The sequence below is a fragment of the Lolium perenne genome, chromosome 7 (assembly GCF_019359855.2).
Source record: "Lolium perenne isolate Kyuss_39 chromosome 7, Kyuss_2.0, whole genome shotgun sequence".
NCBI lineage: Eukaryota > Viridiplantae > Streptophyta > Magnoliopsida > Poales > Poaceae > Lolium > Lolium perenne.
Window position 1 is genome coordinate 310,473,093 of NC_067250.2, and position 26,616 is coordinate 310,499,708.

Sequence of the window (26,616 nt, forward strand, 5' to 3'; positions counted from 1 at the left end):
TCCTAAATCACTGATAATAAGATGCTCACGGTCTCCCCAACTGCAAACAGAATATATAGGTTTAAGGTGTATGCTAATCATTGATCTAATATACAGAAGTACCAGAACCATTGGTATGGAGAAACCTGGTAGAGACAAGGGAAAGGTCGGTACAAACTAGACTAACTCTTTATCGAAAAACAAATTAGACTAAATAACCACGGCAAAATCAGCCAAGTCATGTCCATAATGAACAACCACCATGGGGGCTGAGATCCGCGGCGCGGATGTATCTAGCGAAGCGACACCCTCCTGCGGAAGGCGACGCGGTGGGCGACCGGGGTAGGGAGAGGGTCCCTCCTCCGTGTGCGCATCGAGCCGCAGCGTCGGCACAAGGTCCGATCGACGGAGAACTCCTTGGCAGTGCTGGAATGGTTCATTGAAGAGCTGGGGTCCTCCGATGACGAGATCCAGGGGGATCGCGCGGAACAGCTGGTGGTGGGCGCGGAGGTTGAGGACGACTGAGGCGCCCTAGATCTGCTGCTCTCTTCGGCGGCTTGCGCGTAGGAGGTGGAGTGGGGATTCGTTGGGGGTCGCCGGTGCTGGGGGGAGGCGTCGCGGTCGTTTCGGGGAGGGGAGTTGTCGGTGATGTTGGTCGTGTCGGCCTGGGAGGCGGCCAATGCTCAAGAAGACATGCGACTATTGTTTCCTGCTCCTGGATCGGAGTCGGAGCCAGATGACGCTAGGCCTACGGAGCGCGGGCCTGTTGGGCCAGCCCAAATGGTTTCCTCGAGCCTGCCCCATTACGCGGGAGCGGAGTGTGCAGATGATCGACATGTGGATGATAACCCACAAGTATAGGGGATCGCAGCAGTCTTCGCGGGTAGTAAAACCCAATTTATTGATTCGACACAAGGGGAGACAAAGAATACTTGAAAGCCTTAACAGCGGAGTTGTCAATTCAGCTGCACCTGGAAACAGACTTGCTCGCAAGAGTTTATCAGTAGTAACAGTTTTATAGCAGTAGCAGTAGTGAAATAACAGCAGCAGAGTAACAGAGACAGCAGTAGTGATTATACTAAACAGCAGGATTAAAATACTGTAGGCACGGGGACGGATAACGGGCGTTGCATGGATGAGAGAAACTCATGTAACAATCAAGCAAGGCATTTGCAGATAATAATAAAACGGTGTCTAAGTACAAAGCAATCAATAGGCATGTGTTCCAATTATAGTCGTACGTGCTCGCAATGAGAAACTTGCACAACATCTTTTGTCCTACCAGCCGGTGGCAGCCGGGCCTCAAGGGAATCTACTGGATATTAAGGTACTCCTTTTAATAGAGTACCGGAGCAAAGCATTAACACTCCGTGAACACATGTGATCCTCACATCACTACCATCCCCTCCGGTTGTCCCGATTTCTGTCACTTCGGGGCCATTGGTTCCGGACAGCGACATGTGTATACAACTTGCAGGTAAGACCATAAACAATGAATATCATGATGAAATAATAACATGTTCAGATCTGAGATCATGGCACTCGGGCCCTAGTGACAAGCATTAAGCATAACAAGTTGCAACAATATCATCAAAGTACCAATTACAGACACTAGGCACTATGCCCTAACAATCTTACACTATTACATGACCAATCTCATCCAATCCCTACCATCCCCTTCAGCCTACAGCGGGGGAATTACTCACACATGGATGGGGGAAACATGGCTGGTCGATGGAGAGGCGTCGGTGGTGATGATGGCGATGATCTCCTCCAATTCCCCGTCCCGGCGGAGTGCCAGAACGGAGACTTCTGGCTCCCGAGACGGAGTTTCGCGATGTGGCGGCGTTCTGGAGGGTTTCTGGCGACTTCGACTTCTCTCCGTGCGTTTTTAGGTCGAGGCCGATAAGTAGTCCGAAGGAGGGCGTCGGGGGCCGACCAAGGCCACCACACACTAGGGCCGCGCGGGCCCCTCCTGGGCCGCGCCGGCCTAGTGTGTGGGTCCCTCGGGCCCCCACCTGGCTTGCCCTTCTGGCTCCGTCAGTATTCTGGGAAAATAGGACCTTTCGCATAAATTCCGAGGATTTTCCTGAAAGTTGGATTTCTGCACAAAAACGAGACATCAGAACAGTTCTGCTGAAAACAGCGTTAGTCCGTGTTAGTTGCATCCAAAATACACAAATTAGAGGCAAAACAATAGCAAAAGTGTTCGGGAAAGTAGATACGTTTTGGACGTATCAACTCCCCCCAAGCTTAGCTTATTGCTTGTCCTCAAGCAATTCAGTTAACAACTGAGCGATAAAAGAACTTTCACGAACACATTTGTTCATATGATATAAATATTCTCATAATATGGCAAGTACTTAAGCAGTTCATAATAAGATACATGCAAATAAGATCATCCAATAGCTATGTCAATCATGGAAAAGTACCGACAATTAATAATAAGCATCACGAATCATGTATATAAGCAGGATTGCAATGTTCATAAAAGAGTATGATAGAGTGGTATCTCGCTTGCCCATATTTGATCAGCAAAACATAAATGCTCAGGCACCTCTGAAGTTCATAGAAAGACTAGAAATAGTGATTGTCAAAGATAAAAGCATCAAAGTTATACCACAATTAATCACATTTTGGGACAAGCATATTATACTAAGAATGACAGTTGTGCTCTCAAGGTAGTGCTCAAAGAAAGGATGGGGACTCAATGTAAAAGTAAAAGATTGACCCTTCGCAGAGGGAAGCAGAGATTAACATGCGCTAGAGCTTTTCATTTGTAAAACAGGAGTAAAATTATTTTGAGAGGTGTTTGTTGTTGTCAACGAATGGTAATGGGTACACCAACTACCTCGCCAACCGGACTTTCAAGAGCGGCTCCCATGAAGGACGTTATCTCTACCAGCAAGGTAGATCATCCCTCTTCTCTTTTGTTTACACATGTATTTTAGTTTTATTATGGGTGGCACTCCCCCCAACCTTTGCTTACACAAGCCATGGCTAACCGAATCCTCGGGTGCCTTCCATCAATCACATACCATGGAGGAGTGTCTATTTGCAAAATTAAGTTGCTTACTGATGAATCAGAGCAAAACATGTGAAGAGAATTATTAGTGAAAGTTGATTAATCGGGGCTGGGAACCCCATTGCCAGCTCTTTTTGCAAAATTATTGGATAAGCGGATGTGCCACTAGTCCATATGAAAATCCGTCAAGAGTAAATGACAAGGTTGAAAGTTAAACACCACATACTTCCTCATGAGCTATGAAACGTTAACACAAATTGAGAAGCATTTTGAAGGTTTAAAGGTAGCGCATGAGAATTACTTGGAATGGTTTGAAATGCCATGCATAGGTATTTATGGTGGACACTCTGGAATAACTTGGTTTTCATGTGTTTGGAAGCACAAGCAGCGTTCCCGCTCAGTGCAAGTGAAGGCTAGCAAAAGACTAGGGAGCGACAAATCAAGAGGGCAGTAACTGTCATAATCATGCTTGCAGCAAAATAAATTAACTGAGGCATAAAAGTGGTACAAGAACTCTGAAGCAATGTAAATCATCGAGGCTTAATTGACTTTTGTTCAGTCATATGCATGCGTGAGCATGTGCCAAGTTAATTCAAACGAATTATTCAGAGGAGGATACCGCAATATCATACATATCTATGAATAAAACAATGCAAGCAAACATCCATGACATGCTACTCATATTAATAAATTGGAGCTAAACATGAGAGATCATGAACTACTAGACTTTCTTAAATGACATATACCTCACATGAACCAACTAAGCATGCTCACATGGATGAGTATATGTACAAAAATGAAAACAAATAGAGTTCATACCAGCCTCTCACCACAATCAGATTGTCGTAGATCGTCATTATTGCCTTTTCACTTGTGTAGCTTGGATAATATGAAATGAAAACCACGCTCCAGCCACCGAAGACCATTGAACTCATAATGAACTTTACAAACCAAAGAAGAACAGCAAATATTTTTGGTGTTTTCGAATTTGGAAACAAGAACAAAAGAAGCAAGCAAACAAAGCAAACTCTTTTTGGGTTTTCTTTTTGGGTTTTCTTATAGCAAACTAGCAATAGCAAATAAAGCGAAGCAAATGCAAGAAACCAAAATAAACAAATGGTGAAGAGAAACAACAGAAATATTTTTGGTCTTTTTGTGTTTAAGGAAAGAAACAAAGCAAAAACAAGAAAATGAAAACTAAAAGAAACACAGAAAAGCAAGATGGCAGAAATCTGCCAAAACCTGACAGCAGTACAGAAATCGATTTTTACAAAAATCTTCCGTTGCTCAGCTCGAAAAGTGTTCAACTAATTAAAGTTAGATAACAACCTGGGGAACATGCACAAAAATTGGCAGCTCAAAATAACGTTCTGGCTGTGCGCACGAATTTTTTTAGTAACAGTCTAGAATCTGTTTTCAGGCAGCACTTCCTCAAATATCATCTCCCTCTCATTAGAAAACCACTCAAAGAAACTAAACAAGTATGTACAAGTATCCAGCAACCATAATATGCAAAGAATGAGTGATGCCGGTATACCTCCTCTCAAGCTTAGGCTTTTGGCCTAAGTGGAGTTCAACCCCAGCGAGGGTCTGGGTTCCACGCCGGCGGATCGTACATGGAGTAGTCATAATAAAGTACCGATGCAGAAGAAAAACGTGGAGGTTCCTCATGCCCAGCTTGTGGATGCGAAGAACTTGCTGCATCGGATGACGAATCGAGGTGTTCCTCGGCCTCCTCCGTGTTGCCTCTTGCACGATGGCCTCCTCCCTCTATGTATGCATTAACTGCACTTTCCGTGACTGACCAATCCTCCCTGGAATCAAAGTTAAACAGAGCAGGTGCAGGCAATCCTACTAATTTTTCAATTTTCTTAGTTATTCTCCAAGCTTTCTTGTAAATTGTTATTCTATAAGACAGGTTGCTCAAATTAGACGAATCAGAAACAAATTCATGCTTAATCATGGAGACTATGTCAAGTTTCTCTATGGGGAGCTGAATATCAAGATGGTGAGGTTCTACACCATGCATAGCTAATAAGCGAGAGGCGATGAGACCTCCACAAATTCCTCCCTTCTCACGGTTAGTAGCAAGTCTATTGGCTATCAAAACACCCAAGTTGTAAGTCCTATCACCTTGTAATGCAGCAGCTAGAAAGGCTAGATCCTGGATAGATATTTTACTTCCATTCTTTCTTGCTAGAACGCACTTGGTGATGAAATAAGCAAAGTAACGAATGGCTGGGAAATGAATGCTACTGAATTTACCACCATCCTCTGAGAAGCTTCTCCCATGACAAATCATCTTGAAGAGATCCAAGAACTCTTGCGGCGATCCCTTTATCTTCTCGCATGATCCCCATTGCGGCACTCTGATTGCTGCACAAAAATCATTGAATGGCAAGTTGACAGTTTTATTATAAATTTTATACTGAACCATGGGGTTAGATCGTGACCAATTGAATTTAAAATCTTGCACTACTGACATAGTCAGTTTTGCATATTGGCATGGTTCACCATCAACAAAATCATCCAACCCTGCACGAGAGATTAGTCTTTGAACATCTTGCAAAATCCCTGCACTTCTCATAAAATCCACGCATGGGTAATAAGCGGGGTGTACTCCTTCTTCTCGGTGAACTCTCATGACCTGTTGCACCTCCAATTCTTGTTGGTTGAGTTGGTGCCTACTCCCTTCCATTTTCTGAATTTTTTCAACAAACAATATAAAACTTGATTTGGTGACATATAATTGAGGGAAACTACCATAGGAACTTGCTAGAGTACTAATCATGCATCAAAACTAGTTTATACATCTTAGAACAAGCATGCAAGCTCACTAAACATGTTACCTACAGCAGCAAAATATTCAAGATATACTCCACCAAACAATTCTACTTGGATAGTCGGAGGAGTCACATACCGAAGAGCAAATATGCCAAATTCCAGACAGAAATCTGGGCTGAGCAAAGAGATCGAGAAATCTGGAGTTCTTGAGCAAAAACACGAGTGAGAGGAAGCTGGTGTCAATTTTTTCGGGAGAGAGAAGAGTGTGGGAGGAAGAGATGCTGAAGTGGGGTAAAGGGGGGCCCACACACTAGGGTGGCGCGCCCCCCTTGCTGGCCGCGCCGGCCTGTGGGGTGCCACCCTGGGGTGCCCCACTGGTCATCCCCAGGTGCTCCCAGGTGCCTCGTCGAAAAATAGGACCAACAGTATAATTTTTGTGAATTTTTGAAAACTTTGAAAAATGCACATTTCTGGGTATTAAGTTTATTATTACTGGCCAGGAAAATTTTTGAAATCTCTAATTAACTAAGGAACTTTACAAAACAAAAGTGCTACAGCAAGTAGAACAAGTGGATGAAGAAAGAGATGTTGTTTACCTCCTCTATGCATATAAAAAGTATTTGTTAACAAGGTTGATCAAGTCTTGCCACCAAATAAATTTTACACAGCATAAGAAGAAATAAACCTCAAATCAATCATGTTACCTTGAATTGTATTGATATGGATCCAATCATAAGATTTTGATATCCTTCTTTAGGCTCATATATAGGACAATCGATAGTTCCAACTTTGATAGTTCTCACATTAGAAATAGTATTAACTCCACATACTTTATCAATCCTCTTGGGGAAATAGACGGTGTGCTCCCTATCATCAATATTGAAAGTAACTTTTCCCTTATTGCAATCAATAACGGCCCCTGCAGTGTTAAGAAAAGGTCTCCCAAGAATAATAGATATATTATCATCTTCAGGCATTTCCAACACAACAAAATCAGTTAATATCAAGCAGTTATTAGTAACTTGAACAGGAACATCCTCACATATACCAACAGGAATAGCAGTAGACTTATCAGCCATTTGCAAAGATATATCAGTAGGTATCAACTTATCTAAGTAAAGTCTCTTATAAAGAGAAAAAGGCATAACACTAACACCGGCTCCCAAGTCACATAGAGCAGTTTTAACATAATTATTCTTAATAGAACAAGGAATAGTAGGTATACCTGGGTCGCCCAACTTCTTTGGAACTTTGCCATTGAAAGAGTAATTAGCAAGCATAGTAGAAATTTCCTCATTGGGGATTTTCCTTTTGTTAGTAACAATATCTTTCATATACTTTGAATAAGGAGGCAATTTAATAGCATCAGTCAAAGGAATTTGCAAGAATAAAGGTTTCATCCAATCACAAAATTTATTATAGTGTTCTTCTTCCTTTGATTTTAGTTTCTTAGCAGGAAAAGGCATTTGCTTTTGCACCCATGGTTCCCTTTCATTACCATGTTTCTTAGCAATAAAATCTTCTTTAGTATACTTTTTATTTTTATCTCGCTTTTCAGGTTCATCTTCAACTTCTTCTTTATCAGAAACATCATTCTTATCATTACCATTATTATTATTATCATGTTCATTACCACTTTCAGTTTCAGCATCAGAAATAGAAATACTATTAGGATCATTAACAGGTTCAGAGGATTCTACAATATTTTTATGTTTCTTCTTCTTTTTCTTAGAAGGAGCACTAGGTTCAATGCGTTGAGAATCTTGTTCAATTCTTTTGGGATGCCCTTCAGGATATAGAGGATCCTGGGTAGAGACACCACCTCTAGTTGTTACTTCATAAGCATGTTTCTCTTTAGAATTATTTTTTAATAAGTTATTTTGCACTTTAGTAAGTTGATCAATTTGAGTTTGAACCATTTGAAAATGTTTAACAAGCATCTTAACATCATTGGAGGTTCTCTCCACAATACCATGCAATTCACCAATAGCTCGAGAATTTTCCATTAAATGATTCTCTACTCTCATATTAAAATTTTCTTGCTTAACAATATAATTATCAAACTCATCTAAGCATTGCGCAGGAGGTTTTAAATACGGAATATCTTCCCTAGTAAAGCGCTGAAGGGAATTTACCTCAATCATGGATGAAGGGGGAATTATCTTACATATATCTTCTATGGGAGGTAGATTCTTCACATCTTCAGATTTAATACCTTTCTCCTTGAGAGACTTCTTGGCTTCCCTCATATCTTCATCATTCAATTTAATTAAACCCCTCTTCTTTGTTGGCGTTGGAATTGGTTCAGGCGTAGTCCAATCATCATGATTCCGGCCTATTTTAGCCAATAATTCTTCAGCTTCGTCTGGAGTTCTTTTCCTGAAAACACAACCAGCACAACTATCCAAATATGCCCTAGACTCAATGGTTAGTCCACTATAAAATATATCAAGTAGATCATTCTTTTCTAAATCATGTCCAGGTCGAGCTCTGATAAGAGAACAAAATCTTGCCCAAGCCTCAGGAAATTTCTCTTCATCTCCCTGGTCAAATCTATAAATTTTCTGTAAAGCAACATGTTGAGCACTAGCAGGAAAGTATTTTTGAAAGAAAACATCACGCAAATCAGTTGAACTTTTAATAGAACCAGGAGGCAAATTATTATACCAAGTTTTAGCATCATCCTTTAATGAGAAAGGAAAAAATTTAGCGACAAAATAAGTACACATCTTGATATCATCAGAAAACAAGCTACTCATAGAAGAAAGTTCAATCATGTGTTCTACAACACTTTCTTTTTCAGTACCACAAAAGGGTGCTTTCTCTACAATAGCTATATGAGATAGATCAAGAGAAAAATCATAATCTTTATCCTTAATGCATATAGGAGATGTGGCAAATTTAGGATCAGGAGATAACTTATGTCTAACAGTATATTGTTTGAGAAACTTTTTAATTTTACTTGCATCAGCAGTAGCATTGCACCTATTAATTAAATCATCATTAAGCTCCACATAATCTTCATCAGGATCATCACTAGAATAATCAAGTTCAGGTGAATTAACAGGTGTAGTAGCATCAGGAGTTTCAGTATTTTCAATTTGTCTAGACCTAGCAATTGTAGCATCTAGAAAGGATCCCAATGAACCACTATCATCAAGCACAGCAGAAACATTATCAATATCATAAGAATTTTCAGATTCAGCAGAAGTACCAGCAAGTGAAGCTTGTGGCGGTGAAACAAGTTTATCAATCACAGATGGTGAATCAAGAGCAGCAGAGGTACTCAGAGTTGTACATTTTCTTGTAGTGGATGGTAATATGGCGACTTTAGGATCGCGAGTTTTACCCATGATGGAGAATTTGCAGCGAACAATATCAATCCAAGTGAACTTCCAAATAAAGCTATGCTCCCCGGCAACGGCGCCAGAAAACAGTCTTGATAACCCACGAGTATAGGGGATCGCAGCAGTCTTCGTGGGTAGTAAAACCCAATTTATTGATTCGACACAAGGGGAGACAAAGAATACTTGAAAGCCTTAACAACGGAGTTGTCAATTCAGCTGCACCTGGAAACAGACTTGCTCGCAAGAGTTTATCAGTAGTAACAGTTTTATAGCGATGTAAATAGTGAAATAACAGCAGCAGAGTAACAGAGACAGCAGTAGTGATTATAGTAAACAGCAGGATTAAAATACTGTAGGCACGGGGACGGATAACGGACGTTGCATGGATGAGAGAAACTCATGTAACAATCAAGCAAGGCATTTGCAGATAATAATAAAACGGTGTCTAAGTACAAAGCAATCAATAGGCATGTGTTCCAATTATAGTCGTACGTGCTCGCAATGAGAAACTTGCACAACATCTTTTGTCCTACCAGCCGGTGGCAGCCGGGCCTCAAGGGAATCTACTGGATATTAAGGTACTCCTTTTAATAGAGTACGGAGCAAAGCATTAACACTCCATGAACACATGTGATCCTCACATCACTACCATCCCCTCCGGTTGTCCCGATTTCTGTCACTTCGGTGCCATTGGTTCCGGACAGCGACATGTATATACAACTTGCAGGTAAGACCATAAACAATGAATATCATGATGAAATAATAACATGTTCAGATCTGAGATCATGGCACTCGGGCCCTAGTGACAAGCATTAAGCATAAAAAGTTGCAACAATATCATCAAAGTACCAATTACAGACACTAGGCACTATGCCCTAACAATCTTACACTATTACATGACCAATCTCATCCAATCCCTACCATCCCCTTCAGCCTACAGCGGGGGAGTTACTCACACATGGATGGGGGAAACATGGCTGGTCGATGGAGAGGCGTCGGTGGTGATGATGGCGATGATCTCCTCCAATTCCCCGTCCCGGCGGAGTGCCAGAACGGAGACTTCTGGCTCCCGAGACAGAGTTTCGCGATGTAGCGGCGTTCTGGAGGGTTTCTGGCGACTTCGACTTCTCTCCGTGCGTTTTTAGGTCGAGGCCGATAAGTAGTCCGAAGGAGGGCGTCGGGGGCCGACCGAGGCTACCACACACTAGGGCCGCGCGGGCCGCTCCTGGGCCGAGCCAGCCTAGTGTGTGGGGCCCTCGGGCCCCCACCTGACTTGCCCTTCTGGCTCCGTCAGTATTCTGGGAAAATAGGACCTTTCGCATAAATTCCGAGGATTTTCCTGAAAGTTGGATTTCTGCACAAAAACGAGACACCAGAACAGTTCTGCTGAAAACAGCGTTAGACCGTGTTAGTTGCATCCAAAATACACAAATTAGAGGCAAAACAATAGCAAAAGTGTTCGGGAAAGTAGATACGTTTTGGACGTATCAGTGGATTAGGGGAAAATGTTGACGGCCCAGATGGAGTGTGTCTGGTCGGTGACTGGTTCGAACGGTTCTACCCCTAAGGAGGAGGTACTTAAGTGGTTGTGCTTGCATGCGGGAACCCTATATCGGCATTTAGGGTTTCCAGCCTCTAATCGTGACATCCGCCGCCACCGAGCCAGAGCTGAAAAGCTCTGCGTTTGCACCGACCCCAGCTCGGGTGCTAGGGTTTCTTGTTTGACTCCCATGGATCGTGAGAGGAGAGGGAAAAGGCCGTTCGAGGAGAGTGGTGGTGACGGGAGCTGGATGCGGGAACATCCAAGCCGACTGCAAGGACGAGCAGTGCTGTCTCAAGTGCAACAAGGTGGGGCATCTTTCCGTGATGTGTGCGGCGATGTCCAAGGTGGCGGATCCTTTTTGGGCGGGTTTCGGCGCCAATGGTACTGGCTTCATGTGTTGCGATGTCCAGGAAGAGGATTTCCTGCCTCCAGCCCCAAACACGGCAATGGTGATCCTAGACAAAGGAATGTTAACGACTGGGTAGATGGAAGAGAAGCTTAAAGATCTCGTGGATGAAGATTGGAACTGGAGGGTGCAAAAGGTGAATGAATCTGACTTTGCAATAATGTACTTCGCGTACAAGAAAAGCCTGAGAATGGCCATTCGAGGAGGTGGGCTCACGCTTCCCACTAGCAAATTGCACGTCATAGTGACCACATCTGCAAGAAACCCAATAGTGGCAGAACAACTACATGAGATGTGGGTGAAACTGTATGATGTCCCTCCTCCATACCGGCAGGCAGTGCGCATTTTGCACGCCACCCGTGAGTTGGGGAGGCCCATAGCAGTGGAAGAGGGCTCTCTTGCGTCTCGTCTGGAGCCGGTGCGGCTTCTGCTTGGGTGTAGGGCCCCAGTGTGCCTCCCGCCGTTCTTTACCTTGTTCGTTAACTCTCAAGGATTTCGGGTCAGACTGTTGCGGGAACAAGGGGACAAAGAGGAGCCATCAGACCCACCACTACGACCGCAGAAACCTCTCGATGATGGGGATAATGAAGGTGAATACTCTTAGGAAGAAGGTTGGGGCGTCTGTAGAGGGAAATACTTGAAGAACGACAAGGCTAGGACCAAAGGTGGGTCGGAGAGTGGCATGGTCCCGAAATGCAAATCTGTGCAGCTTGGTGAGGCGCAATCTGCTCCCTTGTCTGCGGTACAAGCTTACCCGCGGGTGGAGGAAAATGCGACCACCCCAAGTTACTGTTGGATATCGCGAGACCACCGTCACGATCGGCGGTCTTATGTACTTCCTGGTAGCCGACAAAAACAAATTTCTTTGCTTTGACCTCGAGACCGAGGAGTGGAATAGGGAGATCGACGGCCCATGGGTATCTTCGGACGTCAGGTTGTCCGATATCAACATAGTTGAGCTAAACGGCGCCTTGTGCGTTGCTCAAATGAAGGTGCAAGCGGGAGCCATCCGAGCGTTGTTCACTGATATATGGCTACTGACCGATTCGGGGAAGAGCGTCTGGTCCAAGACATACACTTTTTTTTAAAGGGGGGAAAATCGCCCCAGCTTCTGCATCCAAAGGATGCACACAACTTTTTATAAGATTATTCGCAAACCTTACAAGAAGCAATACAAAAAAATCAACCTCGAAGCCACCTCACTAGACCTACAGTGGGATGAAGAGGGTGACAATACACCAACTGACATCATCCAAAAACCAAATGCCTTTCCAAACCGCCCAATAGCAGGTGAGAAGCACATCCAGTCAAGCAGACTCTCCGCGCACACCAACGCACACGCCACAGAAGTTGCTACCGCCGTCTTCCTCGACTCCATCTTCAAGAGAGATCATCGCATTAACCTTGCAAGACCTGCCGTCGATGCCACCATGACGCCAGACGGCTCCACCATCCTGCACGCATACATCATACCGCATCTGTCATCGATACCCTGCAGCACCATGCCACCGAGCCTCCACGCCAACAATGTGGTAGATGAATACCACTCCACCGACATCCGCCAACATCCAGCAGCTGCTCCAAAAACGATGCCCCAGGAGGTAGAACGATGCAGGGCGCGCCGCCATCGTCTGATCCGGGAGACCCAGATCTAGGGTTTCCCCCGGAGCAGCGCGAGAGTGTACATGTAGGCTGCGACAACGATGCCTTCAAGAAGGTTACGACGTGTAGCGCCGCCATCGTCTACCAAGACCGGAGTCGGAGCACGGTTTTCACCGGCAGCCGCGCATCCCCACCTCGCCGAGCGTAGTGCCGAGGCAAGCAAGATGGCGCTGAGCCACCACCGCTGTTCCTCAGATGCTCCGCAGAGGACCAGCCCGCAGCGATCCACCGCCGGCCCCCCACGCAGCCGCCGTCGAGCCACCTTCCTCGCAGAAGTCGGCCAATCACCGTCGTCCGTCGCATCGCCGCAGCAGGCCATGCCCTCGCCGGCGCGCCGTGGCCTTGACGGAACGCCACGCCCTGTCCCGGAGAAGACGTTATGTACATGTTGAACACTAGAGAACGCCATGCCTCATCGGTCCATCTTATCAGGCCTTTGAGGATGTTGCGTGATGGTAGAAAGCTACTGTTCTGCTACGTTCACGAGGGCAAGAGCCGGTCACAGCTGGTGTCGTTGAACTTGTATGATCCATGTGCCGAGACATGCTCTTATCTTCCAATAGGCCACAACAACACCGTTGGTGTTTGCAACCTACGCTTGGAACCTTTCATCACTGCTTCTATATGAACCTCGTGCCAACTATGCAGGTAGGTGATGGTGAGTTGGTGACAACGACCGGCCTCCCCGCTACGAGGAAGTGGTACGTTGGCATGAGGTTCAGATAGTGCGGGGAGGAGTATTTCGTCTCTGCTTCCTCATAGCTTAAGTGCGGAGTGTTGTTATCGAGTTGGAGCTGCCGAATATAGTGCAAAATATATGTCTGTTTGTAAGCCATTTTTGTTCTTTAATAACATAATTATATTTCCGTGAATCGGGAAACCTTTTGTTCGATTCAGTTTGTGTGTTATTTGCTTTAGGAAATGACGAGCTTCCCTTGTTGATTTTCATCATGAGAAACCGCTGAAGTACAAAATTCTAAAAAAGAGAAAAATCGTTGAAGTCTACAAAATTCTAAAAGGGAGAAAAAAGAAATGCAAGGAGAACATGTCCCTGTTGACCGCGTCGATAGCTGAAATGTCTCCCCAGACGCTAAAATGGCGGCGACCGAGGCAGCAGCAACCTTACCCTCGGAGGCAGAGCCGGCACCAGTAGGCGTATCGGCGACAGCATCTGCTAGTACACCTGCATTGGTGGCATTAGGTACACATCAATGTCATTGCCGGGTTGATTCGAGCTTTGGATGAGGACTGACATCATAGTGAACTTTCGCTTCATGCACAAACAAGAAGGAAGGTTATAGATACATGAAGTCACATGCTAGGTGCTATGATTACAACTCTAGGCAACTCTAGGCAATTCCTGAAGGGTTGGGGGCAACCTTGGTAAGGAGAAAATGGTGTTCAATGCGAACATCCTCGTCCCTGAAAGATCCAAGGATATCAACATGCATTCGCTTGGGTAAATGGTTGAGCTTAACCACAATACTGCTGTGTAAGTATCCCCGCCATGATAGGCCAGACAACTTAGAAGAACATGTGAACTCTCAGGATAAGTTTATCCATTTGCAATAGAAATTGGCAGTACAGACCAGAGAATTGTTACTCCATGTTTTCGACATAACAATACATAAAGTATTTACTCATGAACACTGGACACCATTTAGTGTACTAACCAGGCCAAAATACAGCACGACGGTAAAAGGTTTGTTAGGTATAAAACCAAATTCAAATATTTATTTCTTCACAATGTTTTCCCCACCTGCAACTGCAAACATCACCAGACCATCTACAATCACTAATTGCCTAATTGGGTAAATCAATTGCAAATGGTTTCACACTCAATTTGGTTCTATGTGGTTAGTGACTTAATTACTGGAACCGATGGGATAAACAAACTGAAGCGTTTATGTGTACCTCCCAGTAAAGCATCTATATTTTTTTTATGAGATATTTGTTTTCATGGCGCATGGAATCTTTTTTTTCGATTCACAATATCTCCATCGGTCCATTTTTTAATCCTTTGAGTATATCGCATGTTGGTAGAAAGCTATTATTATCCTGCAACTGCAGTCACAGGGAGCAATGGTCCAGTTCACGACCAATGCTACAAGTCTATGATCACTGTCTCAATGGATGCATAGGCCAGACATTTCGCCTCGCCAACTCAATTGGTATGTGCAACCTATCGTTTGGAGCATTTCGTCTCTGCTCATAGTTTCAATTACGGCCTTCTTATCAAGCCGGGGCTGCTAGCTCACACTATGTTTTGATGGTTTGTAAAGCACCCGTGCTGTTTTGTTTTATGAGATTTATTTTCATGGAGTAGCAGGGAAATCCTTTGATCTATGTTACTTGGATGACAAATTTGTTGCATAATTGGCTTTGCATCTCTTTTTAAGTGAAATTAGGGTGCTCATACATAGTCTTTTCTTTTGAGAAGTTGCCACGTCTCTATTCATATATCAAATGGATTACAGACGTAGAAACCACACGAAGCCTCCAGAAACACAGCTGCACTGACACTTTGCAGAAAAGACCTTGCGAAACCTGCAAATTACAAAGACCCCTAGCAGATCTTTTTGCAAGCACGCCAATGATCGCCCCTTGAAGCCGCCACCGTCGAAGATGCCGGAGGGAGAAGAGACGCAACCAGCAAACCAAGGCTCGGAGAAGCACCATCGCAGTCACCGCTGCTTTGTGGACCTCTATCCGCACCCGCCGGAGACGACGGAGTTGCCTTCTTTGGGGATCATCGGCCGGGGAACACCCCGAGCTTGTCTGAGTCGCCACGCCGCCGAAGCCAATCAACAGAGTCGATGGAAAACTGCGACGTCGCCCTTCCGCTTCCGCTGCGCCCACGTCGGAGAAGCCAGCTTCTGAATTGTGCCGGCAAACAGCCAGCCCACCTCCAGTACAAAACCTCAGAAGCTCCATGGCGGCGATGGAAAAGTCGCGACCACGACGGCGGAACCCGAGGACAAAATCCACAAAAGGGTCGGCACCACCGCCGCACCAACCCCCCAGGAACCCTAGCCCCATAGATCCGCCTGATCCATGGGCGCACTCGGCCTCCAGCTCTCCGACGATGCCACGGGGAACGCCGCCGCGATGGGGACTGAGCGGAGACACCCTTATTCGTCCCGACGGCGCCTCCACCACCACAACGCCGCCGGCCGACAAAGTATCCCTACTATCTACACGCCTAGCGCACAGATCCGCGGTTCCCCCACTCTCCCGCTGCCGAAACGGCAGACGGAGAGGGAAGGAACCGGCGGTCCGGCCGGCGGAGGGACGAGGGAAACTGGAGTCTTCATGTTCGCCTCTCACGGGCACTGTAGCAGGGAGAGGGAAAGGGAAGACAAGAAGGATGAATGATTGGGTGCTCATACATAGTCATTTTTAGTACATGTTTGGTTTTCCCCAAATATAGTTACTTTTGCAGAATAAATAATTTAGCAGGCATTCGGCTAAAATTTGTGAAAAGATTTTTCATAGCCTTGCCAATTAGGATTTCCTGCCCTGCAATTTACCAGCCCGACCCTTACGTGAAATTTCCTGCCCTGTAATTAAAAATATTAACCGCAATATTTGGTCCATGTTGTCCTTGTGGTCTTGTGTGGGATGTGCTCACCTTCCTGGTGAACCTCTCACCACTCTTGATCTGATCCAACCGGTGTTGCAATAATTTTTGTTTTAAGCGAGTTAGGACTTTTTTTTTTTTTTTTTTTTTTTTGAGACCCCTCGATCTGTGTTACAGCTGTAGTATCTGAACTTATGCACTAACTCAACACCACACTCACACCACACACACGCACACCACTAGTGCACAAGTTAGACCCTAAAACTATACACACAGCACACATAATTTGGGTGTCCCTAGGAGCTAGTAGTTGTGGCACATATGTGTGGAGGGGATTTTATTGTGGAACAGTGTTCCAGGTGAGACATCCCAAATTTCGTCCCAGCAGGGATCGAACCCAGGACGGGTAGCTAGGCCACTGCCTTTCGCTACCACCGCGCTAGCAGCGCGTTCTCAAGCGAGTTAGGACTTAGGAGTAGAGAGGAGTGCACCCATGCATGGGTGTGGGTGTACTCTGTACCTTTGATGGGTTTCTTAAGATTCGTGCTGCTGCTGGTTGACTCCCGTCGTAATTTTCACCTCGCATTTATCTGTCACATCCCTTTCCCTGTTTTTCTCTTCTCTTTCCTCCGTGCAACCCGGCGAACAGCATGGGCTATGTACTGTAGAGACAAGACCGTACTGTGGGTAGAGAACTAGGGATGCTGTTCTAGGTGATGCTCCATTTTTCTACTTTTCGCGTCAACTTCCTCCGTCGACCTCTGCTCCCGCAAGACATGGAAAGTCCGGGATGGGCTGCGACTCTGACAGCCGCGTCACCGCCGTCCAGGTCGAGCTCAAGGGCCTGACGGGGAGCTGGCGCCGGAGGCCCGCAACCTCACCGAGCTCAAGCACCTCGAGGTCTTCTCCAACAGGCTCATCGGCGAGCCCCCCGCTCGCCGGCCTCACCTCACTCCAGGTCACCCTCGTCAACAACAATAGCTTCACCTCCATCGCCGACGGCTTCTTCAAGAGGCTGACCGCGTCCACCGGCGTCAACCTCGACGAAAACCCGTGCGGCGCCCTGGACGGCGTGCTGTCGGAGGTGCCGATGCGGTGCCCCGTGGCCATCATGGATGCGCGGATGTGCTCAGCCTGGCGCATCACGATGTCACGCGGGAGGATGTCGCCGAGCGTCGTGCTGGCGTCCCCGCGGGTCGCGGCCGTGTGCCCGTGTCAAGGGCGCTGCTGAACGCGCTAGCGATGGAACTTTTGAGCGGTGCAGCGGAGACGGGAGCTTATCAACTAGCATGGCCTGGGCGACGAAGCGGAGCGGGAGGTGCCCGTTCTGCACTAGGTTCATGAAGAGGTTGACATGACAGCGACGTTGGCAGAGGCCGACCTGCCGGTGCCGGCCAGAGATCGTCGCGGCCAGCACCGTGCATAGGCGTGACACGGTCGTGCGGCCCAACTTAGTTGTCCTTGCGGTGTTGTTGCGTCTGCGCGGAGGAAACGGCAGCAAGGCCATCGGTGACACGACATCGAGGACGAGGAGCTCTAAGCAACTCAGCGCAACTCAGCTCCGGACGGGCGAGCTCGAGCTGAAGTTCCCATCGGCAGACGTTGTTGCTTCTGCAGACATGGATGCTTGTTCGTCGCCTCTTCTCCAAGCTTCGCCTTGGGCTGCCTCGTTTGAGAGCTCTCTCTATGATGCCATCTTACAGCTATGGAGAAACACCAGCAGGCCTAGCACATAGCTGCGAGAACTCCTGTAGCTGGCGGTGGTTCGCGATGGAGTAGAAGGAGGCAAGCAAGGGAGGCAGCGCCATCCTCTCTTTCTCTCTCAAAAGTTCTTCATATTTTCGGATTTTCCTCAAATTTTCTTGTTCGCGAATGCTGAATTTGTTCATGTTGTATGGAGTGATTTCCTTGTTGATGTTCTTATCCGAAAATGGTGGGTGTTCCAGGTTTGCTTCTTTTACCGTTGCAATGCATAAAGAGAAGCACTTAGCATATCAACAAACTGTGGATATTCGAAACATTTAGAATGTCTTGTTGTGTGATTCGTGGATAAAGTGGTGATGAACCAAAGAGCCATAATTTGTAATGGTGAAACAAATTTATGTCCGTTCATGGTGAGAGAGAGAGACTGTGTGTGTGGTCTGGCCTGGCTATTTTCGGTTGAATTTGGTTGAACTGTACCAACGGATTCAATAACACAAGTATGCAACCAAAAATCTAAATACTCCAGGAAATCCTCAGCTAGTTAAGACGAAACATGAACACAAATGTGTACCACTGGCTGGTGGCAAACTAAACAGAGTAAAGACCAAAACAGAAGCCGGCACCACCCTGTATTCGTCCTGATGGCGACGATGCAGCGACAGTCAAAAAAAAGTTCAGGGAATCGGAGCAACTACACGATCGACAGTAAAAAACACTACCGTACTAGAATTAATGATGCAACTGCAACTGCCGCGGCGGAGCGAGGAGCTTCTGGTCCTTGCCGGAGTAGTAGGCCACTTGCTGCAAGGCGACGATTGCGACGGAATCCGGCTCTCCGGCTTTCGGGCACCCGGCGCCGCTCCCCATCCTGCCATGTACACCATGTCACCATCCTAAACGCGCCCTTGCCCAGCACCTCCACCGACGCACGAAGCAGGTCCAGCTCAATGTAGATCAACTTCTTGGACGCCAGCCTCGAGCAGGACGACAGCGAAGCGCCGTCAGAAATCGATTAGAGCCTGCCGCTGTTTGGGCAGCATGCTGCATGCGGCGGTGGGAAGGGCCCAATTCATACCGGCGGTAGGAGGAGTCGCCACGCGCGCGCGGCTGGCCCGATTCCTCCGTGTGCGCGGAGAGGGCGGTGTTGCCCACGGCCGTCGCGTCCTTGGACCCGCCGGCAGGGTCCTTGAGCTGCGCGTAGGGCGCCTTAACAGCCGAGGCGCCTGTGAACAGGTTGGCGAGGAGGGAGTCCGCGGGCCGCATCCGGCGAGTCGAGCGGCAACCACCCCGGGGACCTTCTTCTCCGCGTTGGCGGGAAGAGAGCGTCGGCGAGGTTCCCGGCAGCTTGAGCTTGCTCAGTGATCGCATGATGGCGGCGGCGGTTGTGGTCTTGGCGTCCATGGAGCTGCCGTAGTCGTCCCTGCGCCGCCCGTCGGCGCCTCCGTCTCTCTCTGGCCCCAGCAGCCGCAGAGTTGGAGTGCTTCCGGCGCAGTAGCTTGTTGAAGATGCGTGCCAGGTTTGCCGCCATCTGCGCCTCCATTGCGCGGGCTGCTTCCTCCAGTTTGGAGAAGATGTTGAACAAGAACGAGAGGTGCGGGATGGTCTGGCTGTGGGGGCACTGGCAAGGCTAGGCCTTGTGGCCCCAGGATTCCTGTGCGCTCAGAGCCGTGTCTGTTGGCTTTAGCACTATTCTTTTGGGACCCACCTGCTTTACATAAATACAGAAAATGGCTAAAAGATTTTTCTCACATGGTATCTTTTCCGAATCTAGAAGCAATGGACGCCTATCACAACACCCACACCCATGCTTGTAAGCACAAATGTATTTCCGGAGTAGAGAGTACCCAGGTTGATGACATGGGAAGTGAGGTTATACTTATGCGTCACCTTGGCGTCACAGTCGTGAGTGCATCATTGGGGTAGCTGGGTAGAGCCGCATGTTGCCACTTGCCACCGATATTGATAATGTTGTTGTCTCTTAAGGGCATTGCTACAGAGTGCGCGGGCACGTTTTAGACTTCCGCGGTGCCCCTCTCCAAAACAGAAGGAAGCATGCCACCCGCGATCCAAAAATAGAAAAGTCATGTTCCCACTTGCTTATCCGGTATTTCTCCCGAGTAGCAGTATTTTGCCTCCCTACTTTGTCGTCACTTGAAAGGCACGATAAGCAGAACCGAAGCACTACGTATCCCAGTCCTACGCCTTGGGTCCTTCGTGCACCTTTTTCTTTCCACCAAAAGTTCATGCCCGAAAAAATAGAACAAGTTCAATCTCAACATAAAAGCACATCTAAATGAATCTACCTCCTCTTTGTTTTCCTGTAAATTATATCTCAGTAGTACACGCAAAATAATATAGTGTTTCACTTTACAGACATCCATCATTCAACCATTCTTGATGTAAAGTAAGCTACAAAACTTCCATCCAGAAAAAAATAGTTTTTTTTTAGCTTCAGTAGGAATAGTTACATCTGAAATAAACGAAAATATATGAAAGTTACATAGTTTTATTGTTCTAGACGTAAAAAGTTTAAGAGAAAAACTTACCTACAAATAACATAATTGTTTTAGAAGTTCCACAAAAAAGATAATATTTTAGATAATCGTAAAATACATCCAGAAACATAATTACTTAGTTTTTTGGAGATGTTAATTAGAAATTTCATAGAAGAGGCAAGATATTAATGGAACTGCAAAAAGTTACATCTAGGGATCAGAATTGTTTTAGAAGTTTCTCAAGAGCAATAAAAGAAAACGTACATCCCCCGATATGTCAGCAGACCTAGAAATCATACCCCATCTCCATCAAGTACAATTGGAAACAGGCTCTCATTTGGGACAGAATATGAGGTTGCCAACGTCAAATAGCAGAAAATCAGTGTATTATGTCCAATACTAATGATTTTACGTGTTACATCCATAAATAACTTTGAAAAACTACACTTTTGCTATCTTGCACCCGGTTGTTTTTCAATTTGGCAACAATCGAATTTTCCCCCATCGATTATCTTGGATACGATCACTTGTTTTGTTATTTTCTTTCACTAATTTTTTGTCTAGTCGGTTGCTGTTGGTTTTCTGCCTGCTTTTTTTTCTGTTTGATTGCTTTTCGCTTTTGTGTCCAGGCTGACCAGATGGTCTTTTTTGGGGGGCTTGGGTTTTTCTTCCATGAGATAATACTTGGAAGTGCCGGCCATTTTGGACTAGCATTTTTAAGTCTTTGCGTGGTAGACATAATTTATCTTTCCCTGACGTATGGACCATATTACATGGCATGGGAGGCTCACATGCCACCGGGTGAAGTTTTCTTTCTCATGTGTGGGCCGTTTACCTCAATTTTTCAATATTTATCTATTTTTCATTTTGAATTTTTCTTTTCGATTTCTCACCTACTCTCCTTTCTCCATTCCGCCCAATTTCAACACGGCAGGGACACCCGAAGACACAGGAGTGGAGAAGAGAGCGAACGGAAGGGGAGAAATCTCCGCTGGTAGTCGGCGGTCGGGGGCAGGGGTGGGAGAGCCCACGCCTTCTAGTTGTCATGCAGTTTGTTGTGCCGTTCCGCACAGTGCGGGGGCGAAGGCCACTGTAGTTTCTCCATCGGCGCGCGTCGAGGTCTGCTGCAAAGTTCTGCCAGGTAAACTTGATGTTCCTCCATCGCTGTGCGTCAACAACAGGCCGTGAGTGTGTAGTAGATTCGCGTGTAGATTTTTAGGTAGATACTTTTGCTCTCTAGGATATCGTGAACAGTGTGGAAATTTTGCCATAGGATGCTTCTGGGTATTCTTGTGCGGGTGAAATCAGTAGCCTCAAGTGGATGGAAGTGTTCTATGTATATTTTGGAGAGTAATTTAGTAGCAGGATCCCCTTGACTGCCAAGATACATTATGTCTTGCATCAACTACTGGTCCTGCACAAACATACAATGTATACACTTTTCGGATAAATTTTTCCCAGGTGTAAATACAGTGGTATACAACCCGTAATTACAGTTGTAGGTACATTATAAATACACAGAGATATCCATTTTGTAAACCATCTTTTATTTTTGTATACACCGTACTTTCAGTGTTAAATAGTTGTAGATTCACTAGTAGATTCAGTGTAAATACAGTGTACATACAGTGATCCTCCTGTCCTACATAATGATTGTTCAGCACTTTTCTAGCTCACTTGTGTTTTTATTTAGGCTAGGCACATTGTATATTTTTTCTTTTGTTTCCTCTGTAGTTTCTAGATTATTGAGGGCCATCGAAACAAATTAATTAGCGGACAATAGACGTCTTCTCAATAATCTAGTGATTTGTTGTGTCTGAATTCATTTGTCTTTTTTGCGGATGCAGTTGCAATTGAAATGTTTAGTTTCAACAGTTTTCCTATTTTTGATTTTCAAATTTGACTATTTAATTAGTAGAGAATATATTAATTAACTTTTAGCCTGCACGTACCCGCAAAAAAATTAGTCTGCACATGAACTGAAATGTTTTAGTTAAAACCATGCTAACTTTCATTTTTAATGCCCATGGTAAATACATGTTAAAATCATAAGTAATTTAGGCAGAACTTTTTCATTTTTAATGTCCATGTATGCCAAATCCTAAGTAAGTTGGAATGTATTTACAGTCCAAATTGTACATACGTACAGTGTAACACCACCGTAAATTCTAGGTAGCTTAGCCTAGACTTTTAAATTTTTCAATGTCCACTGTAAATACATGCTATATCCTAAGAAAGTTGGACTGTATTTACCGTCCAATTGGTCTGTACTTACAGTGTAACGCTATCGTAAATCCTAGGTAATTTAGCCTGCACTTTTTATTTTTAATGCCTTGTGTAAAAGTGTAATGCATGCTAAATCCTAAGAAAATTGGTTTATACTTACAGTTTAACACCACTATAAATCCTAAGTAATTTAGCTATTGATCAGGGAAACTCCACTAACTAAAATGAGATTGACCTTACACTGAACATACATGCCATTTTAAGAAAAATAGTCTGCACTATTTTGGATTGTGAGAAACCTCCTATTTTTGTTGTTTGTGGTTTTAGAACATAAGATTGCTACTGACGTCTAAAAGGTTAACCATGTTGCTGATTCACAAGAAAATATCATGTTGATGGGTGGTATGTAGGCTGCTGTCTAATAAATGGTTCAAATTTGGCTTCAGGTTCAGATGGAGGAGTAAGAAAGGTTGCCATGGGCTAAAAGAATCGGGGAAGTTTTCACCTGAGATCCATGATCCATGTGAGTTTCTTCCATGGCCGATCTAGATCTTCGTTCTTCCCCATCTATTTCTTCCATCTTCTTTTCTTGTTGAACAGAGCCAATTCCCTTGTTCCAGGTTGTTGAGAGAAAACACTAGCAACGACATGTTTGGAAATTCAATTCGGCTCCCGGGTGCATATGCTCCCTCTATCAAAAAATTATATTTCGAAATGTCGAAAAATTTTGAACAAAAAATTCTACTTGTACATCTCCACAATATACGTACGTTCGTCAAGTTTCGCGAGGAACCAATATGTTTTGTGATCTGTGTAAAAAAGAGAAAATTTATCTCCTGAAAAGCCTTATTTTCAGCATTGAATTTTGTCTTTTTACACACGTCACATGACAAGTCGGATTTTTATGAAACAACTTTGTGAGCGTGTAGCACGTGAAGATGTACGTTCGAATTTTTCGTTTCAATTTTTTGAAATTACAAAATGTATGTAACATGCATTTCAAAATAAAGGGAGCACATGCTCTCATGTGCCAAAACACCATTCCTGCAAGAATAAAGAAGATGTGTGATGGGCTTTCTTCCTTTCGTCTGTATTATGTTGTGTCCATGTATCCGGTCATCATACGTGATGTGCTTTTAGTATTTTTGCCTCATTACTTATCCGGTAGGGAGATTCATTACAGCCCGGTTTTTCTGCTTGTCTGGTTTTTTAGTCACGGGGGAAACATGGAGAAACAAGCCGGAAAAGGGAGGAAATAGGGAAAACAAAGACACGTTCCCTGATTGGTCAAAAGAAATTCGAGTGGTGACGAAAACAAAAACACTCGAGTGTCAGATAGATAGTCCCACCAAAAACTAACGTCCTACCATATGGACAGTTTTGAGTAGAGAAATACATCCTACGCGCAGGAAACCACTACACCCACTTTAACAGGATGTATTTATTGTTCAAAAACTACTCCCTCCGTCCTAGAGTGTAAGTCATATTCCCAAAAACTATTTGTCCCATAACCCACACCTCTACAACCCATTGTATAATAATATGACCAAAAACTTTAGGTATAAAATACATCCTGTGTATAGAAAATCACATACATATTTATGAATTTATCGGTTTGTTTCATCCATAAGCAAATTTCCAAGCATAAAAATACAGCGCATGAGTACAAAGCACATTTCTTGATGAAAAATATACATCCGGCTGAGGTATGGAAACATTTGTGATCCTGTTTTCTTCTCTTACTAACAAGCACCACCGTGACCAAACGGGAGATAAATCAAATTAGTGGTGGATCCCAGCTCAACCTTGGAGCCTGGGTAACACTGGCGAGCTGCGACTGCTGCGAGTGAATGTCAATAAAACTGGAGGTAGAACACTCATGCCGTCATGCGATTGTACAATCGACAGAGTATTTGTCGGCGGAGCCCGGGCTGCCCAGGCTAGCCGGGCTGTGTCTCCGCCACTAAATCAAACGCTCGTCGAGGCAAAACACGGAAGCAACAACGGCGGGGAAGCGCCCGAGATCAAATCACTCACCAGCAAAGAAATCGACAGAAGTGCGGTACGGTTCGGACGCAGCACCACGCCGCCGACGCTCTCTCGCTGACACCTCCCAGCCCTGCCACCCGTCTCAGATCTTAACGGTAAGCAGGAGCACTAAAAAATGAGATCACGCAGCCTGATTCGTTAAATCCTCTGCCCGTTGCAGCTCTATCCAAACATACACCACAAGTCCACAACGCATCAAGGAAAAATACGAAGGAATGGTGAGAGAAATCGACCTTCTGTGGCAGACCGGAAGAAGCACCACCAGCTCTTCCTCCCCGAACGCGAGCTTCTCTCGCCGGCCGTGTTCACCAGTATTGGCCTCAGCCACCGTTGCGCCGCCCTTTCTCGGCGGCCATAAGGGACCGCACGTGTCGTCTCCCCTGCCCTCGTATGTGGGGTGCCCAACCCAATCACCAGGAGGAAGAGGATGTTGAGGAGGGGCGGCGGATATGCCAGCTTGGGATTGGGTTGGTCACCGGGGCCTGGCTGCCGCTGCGCCGCCGGCCACAATCGACTGGAGATGGATGAGGGGGCCGAACGAGAATGGGGAAATTTCGGAGCTATTTGTCTTTCTCTCCCCTCGCACGTGCGCGCTGGACCACAAAATCTGTCGGAACTCACCGCCGCTTCCATTCCACCACCCGTTTCTGATCGGAGGACGCACACGCGTGAGCACCAGGGAAGACAACAAAGTGCCCAGGCAATTATTAGATTTCACGGTCTCTTAATCAATTTTTTTTGGTTATTTTCCATTTGGTGAGATGACTAGTAATGTTTTTAATGGAAAGTTGATGATTAGTAGTACTGTTATTAGTCAATGTGTCGTTCTGGGTCTAGCCATAGATTAGAGTTGCTAAGATGTAAAGTTATTAGTACGAAGGTCCCTTTAGTCTGGTAAAATATTCACATCTAAACACAAAGATGGGATACGACTAGCACTAAGAATAGAAATTAGCACTCAACATTGAGAATTACATACCCATGGTCCATTTAACTACCAGACACCACTCATGAGAATATAATCCAAGATATGCACCGAACATGTTAGGAAGATGGCTGTCGGCAGCCAAGGAAGCCCTCACATATGCGATCGCGAGCTGGAGCAGTATGCATTTACCACTATGCATTCACCAGTCATCCAAAGTTTCAAACATAAAACGCATGACTGGTGCGACAAGAAGACCAAGCACGAAGGGGATGAACCAATCATGAAAAAGAAGACCATACATGAAGCTAGCGACGCTGCCTCCGAAGCTGACAACAGAAGCCACGGCGGGGATCAGGAAGCCCCAAACAAGCCGATTATACACCAAACTAGCAACATCCGCATAGAAGCTCACAAAAGAAGACACGACGGGGACAAAAATACCACGGATAAGACCAGCATAGATGATACCAGCGACGTCTCCTCCCAACTTCAAAAGAGAACACACGATGGGGATAAGAAACCCACGGATAAGACCATCATACACGAAATAAGCGGCGCCTGCTCCGAAGCTCCAAAGAGAACACACAGCAGGGACGAAGATACCGCAAAGAAGACCATCATAGAAGAAGCTGAAAACCGAACGAACGACGGGGAGCAGGAAACCTCTAAGAATACCACCATACACAAAATACGTAAGGACGAAGCGCGAAATAGAAGAAACGAAGCAGATCAATGAACCGGGGAGACCACTAAACACGGAACCTGCGAGGCCGCCTCCGAAGTTGCGGAGGAGGAAACAGTAGAACCTGGGGATGGACTCGAACGCCTCCCGTGAGATGAGCATCCCGGTGTCGCCTGGCGCCTTCATCATATCCACCGGCCAGAAGA

At 45.6% G+C, this 26,616-nt stretch overlaps 1 protein-coding gene across 3 annotated transcripts; it reads right to left on the reverse strand.

Annotated features, from left to right (window-relative positions):
* Positions 1 to 18,530: 18,530 nt before the first annotated feature.
* On the reverse strand, positions 18,531 to 25,391 carry LOC127311772 (uncharacterized). Of its 3 annotated transcripts, none has more exons than XM_071824708.1 (5): positions 25,048 to 25,391; positions 24,789 to 24,908; positions 19,918 to 20,500; positions 19,106 to 19,735; positions 18,531 to 19,004 (listed from the first exon to the last, which is right to left on the reverse strand). In XM_071824708.1, exons 4-5 carry the CDS (start codon positions 19,429 to 19,431, stop codon positions 18,746 to 18,748), a joined length of 585 nt encoding a protein of 194 aa, XP_071680809.1. In that variant the 5' UTR covers positions 19,432 to 19,735; positions 19,918 to 20,500; positions 24,789 to 24,908; positions 25,048 to 25,391; the 3' UTR covers positions 18,531 to 18,745. The 3 variants fall into 3 exon arrangements, with proteins under 3 accessions (XP_071680809.1, XP_071680808.1, XP_051198192.1); XM_071824707.1 differs by having other exon boundaries at positions 25,034 to 25,391; XM_051342232.2 differs by lacking the exon at positions 24,789 to 24,908 and having other exon boundaries at positions 25,034 to 25,391.
* Positions 25,392 to 26,616: the final 1,225 nt, after the last annotated feature.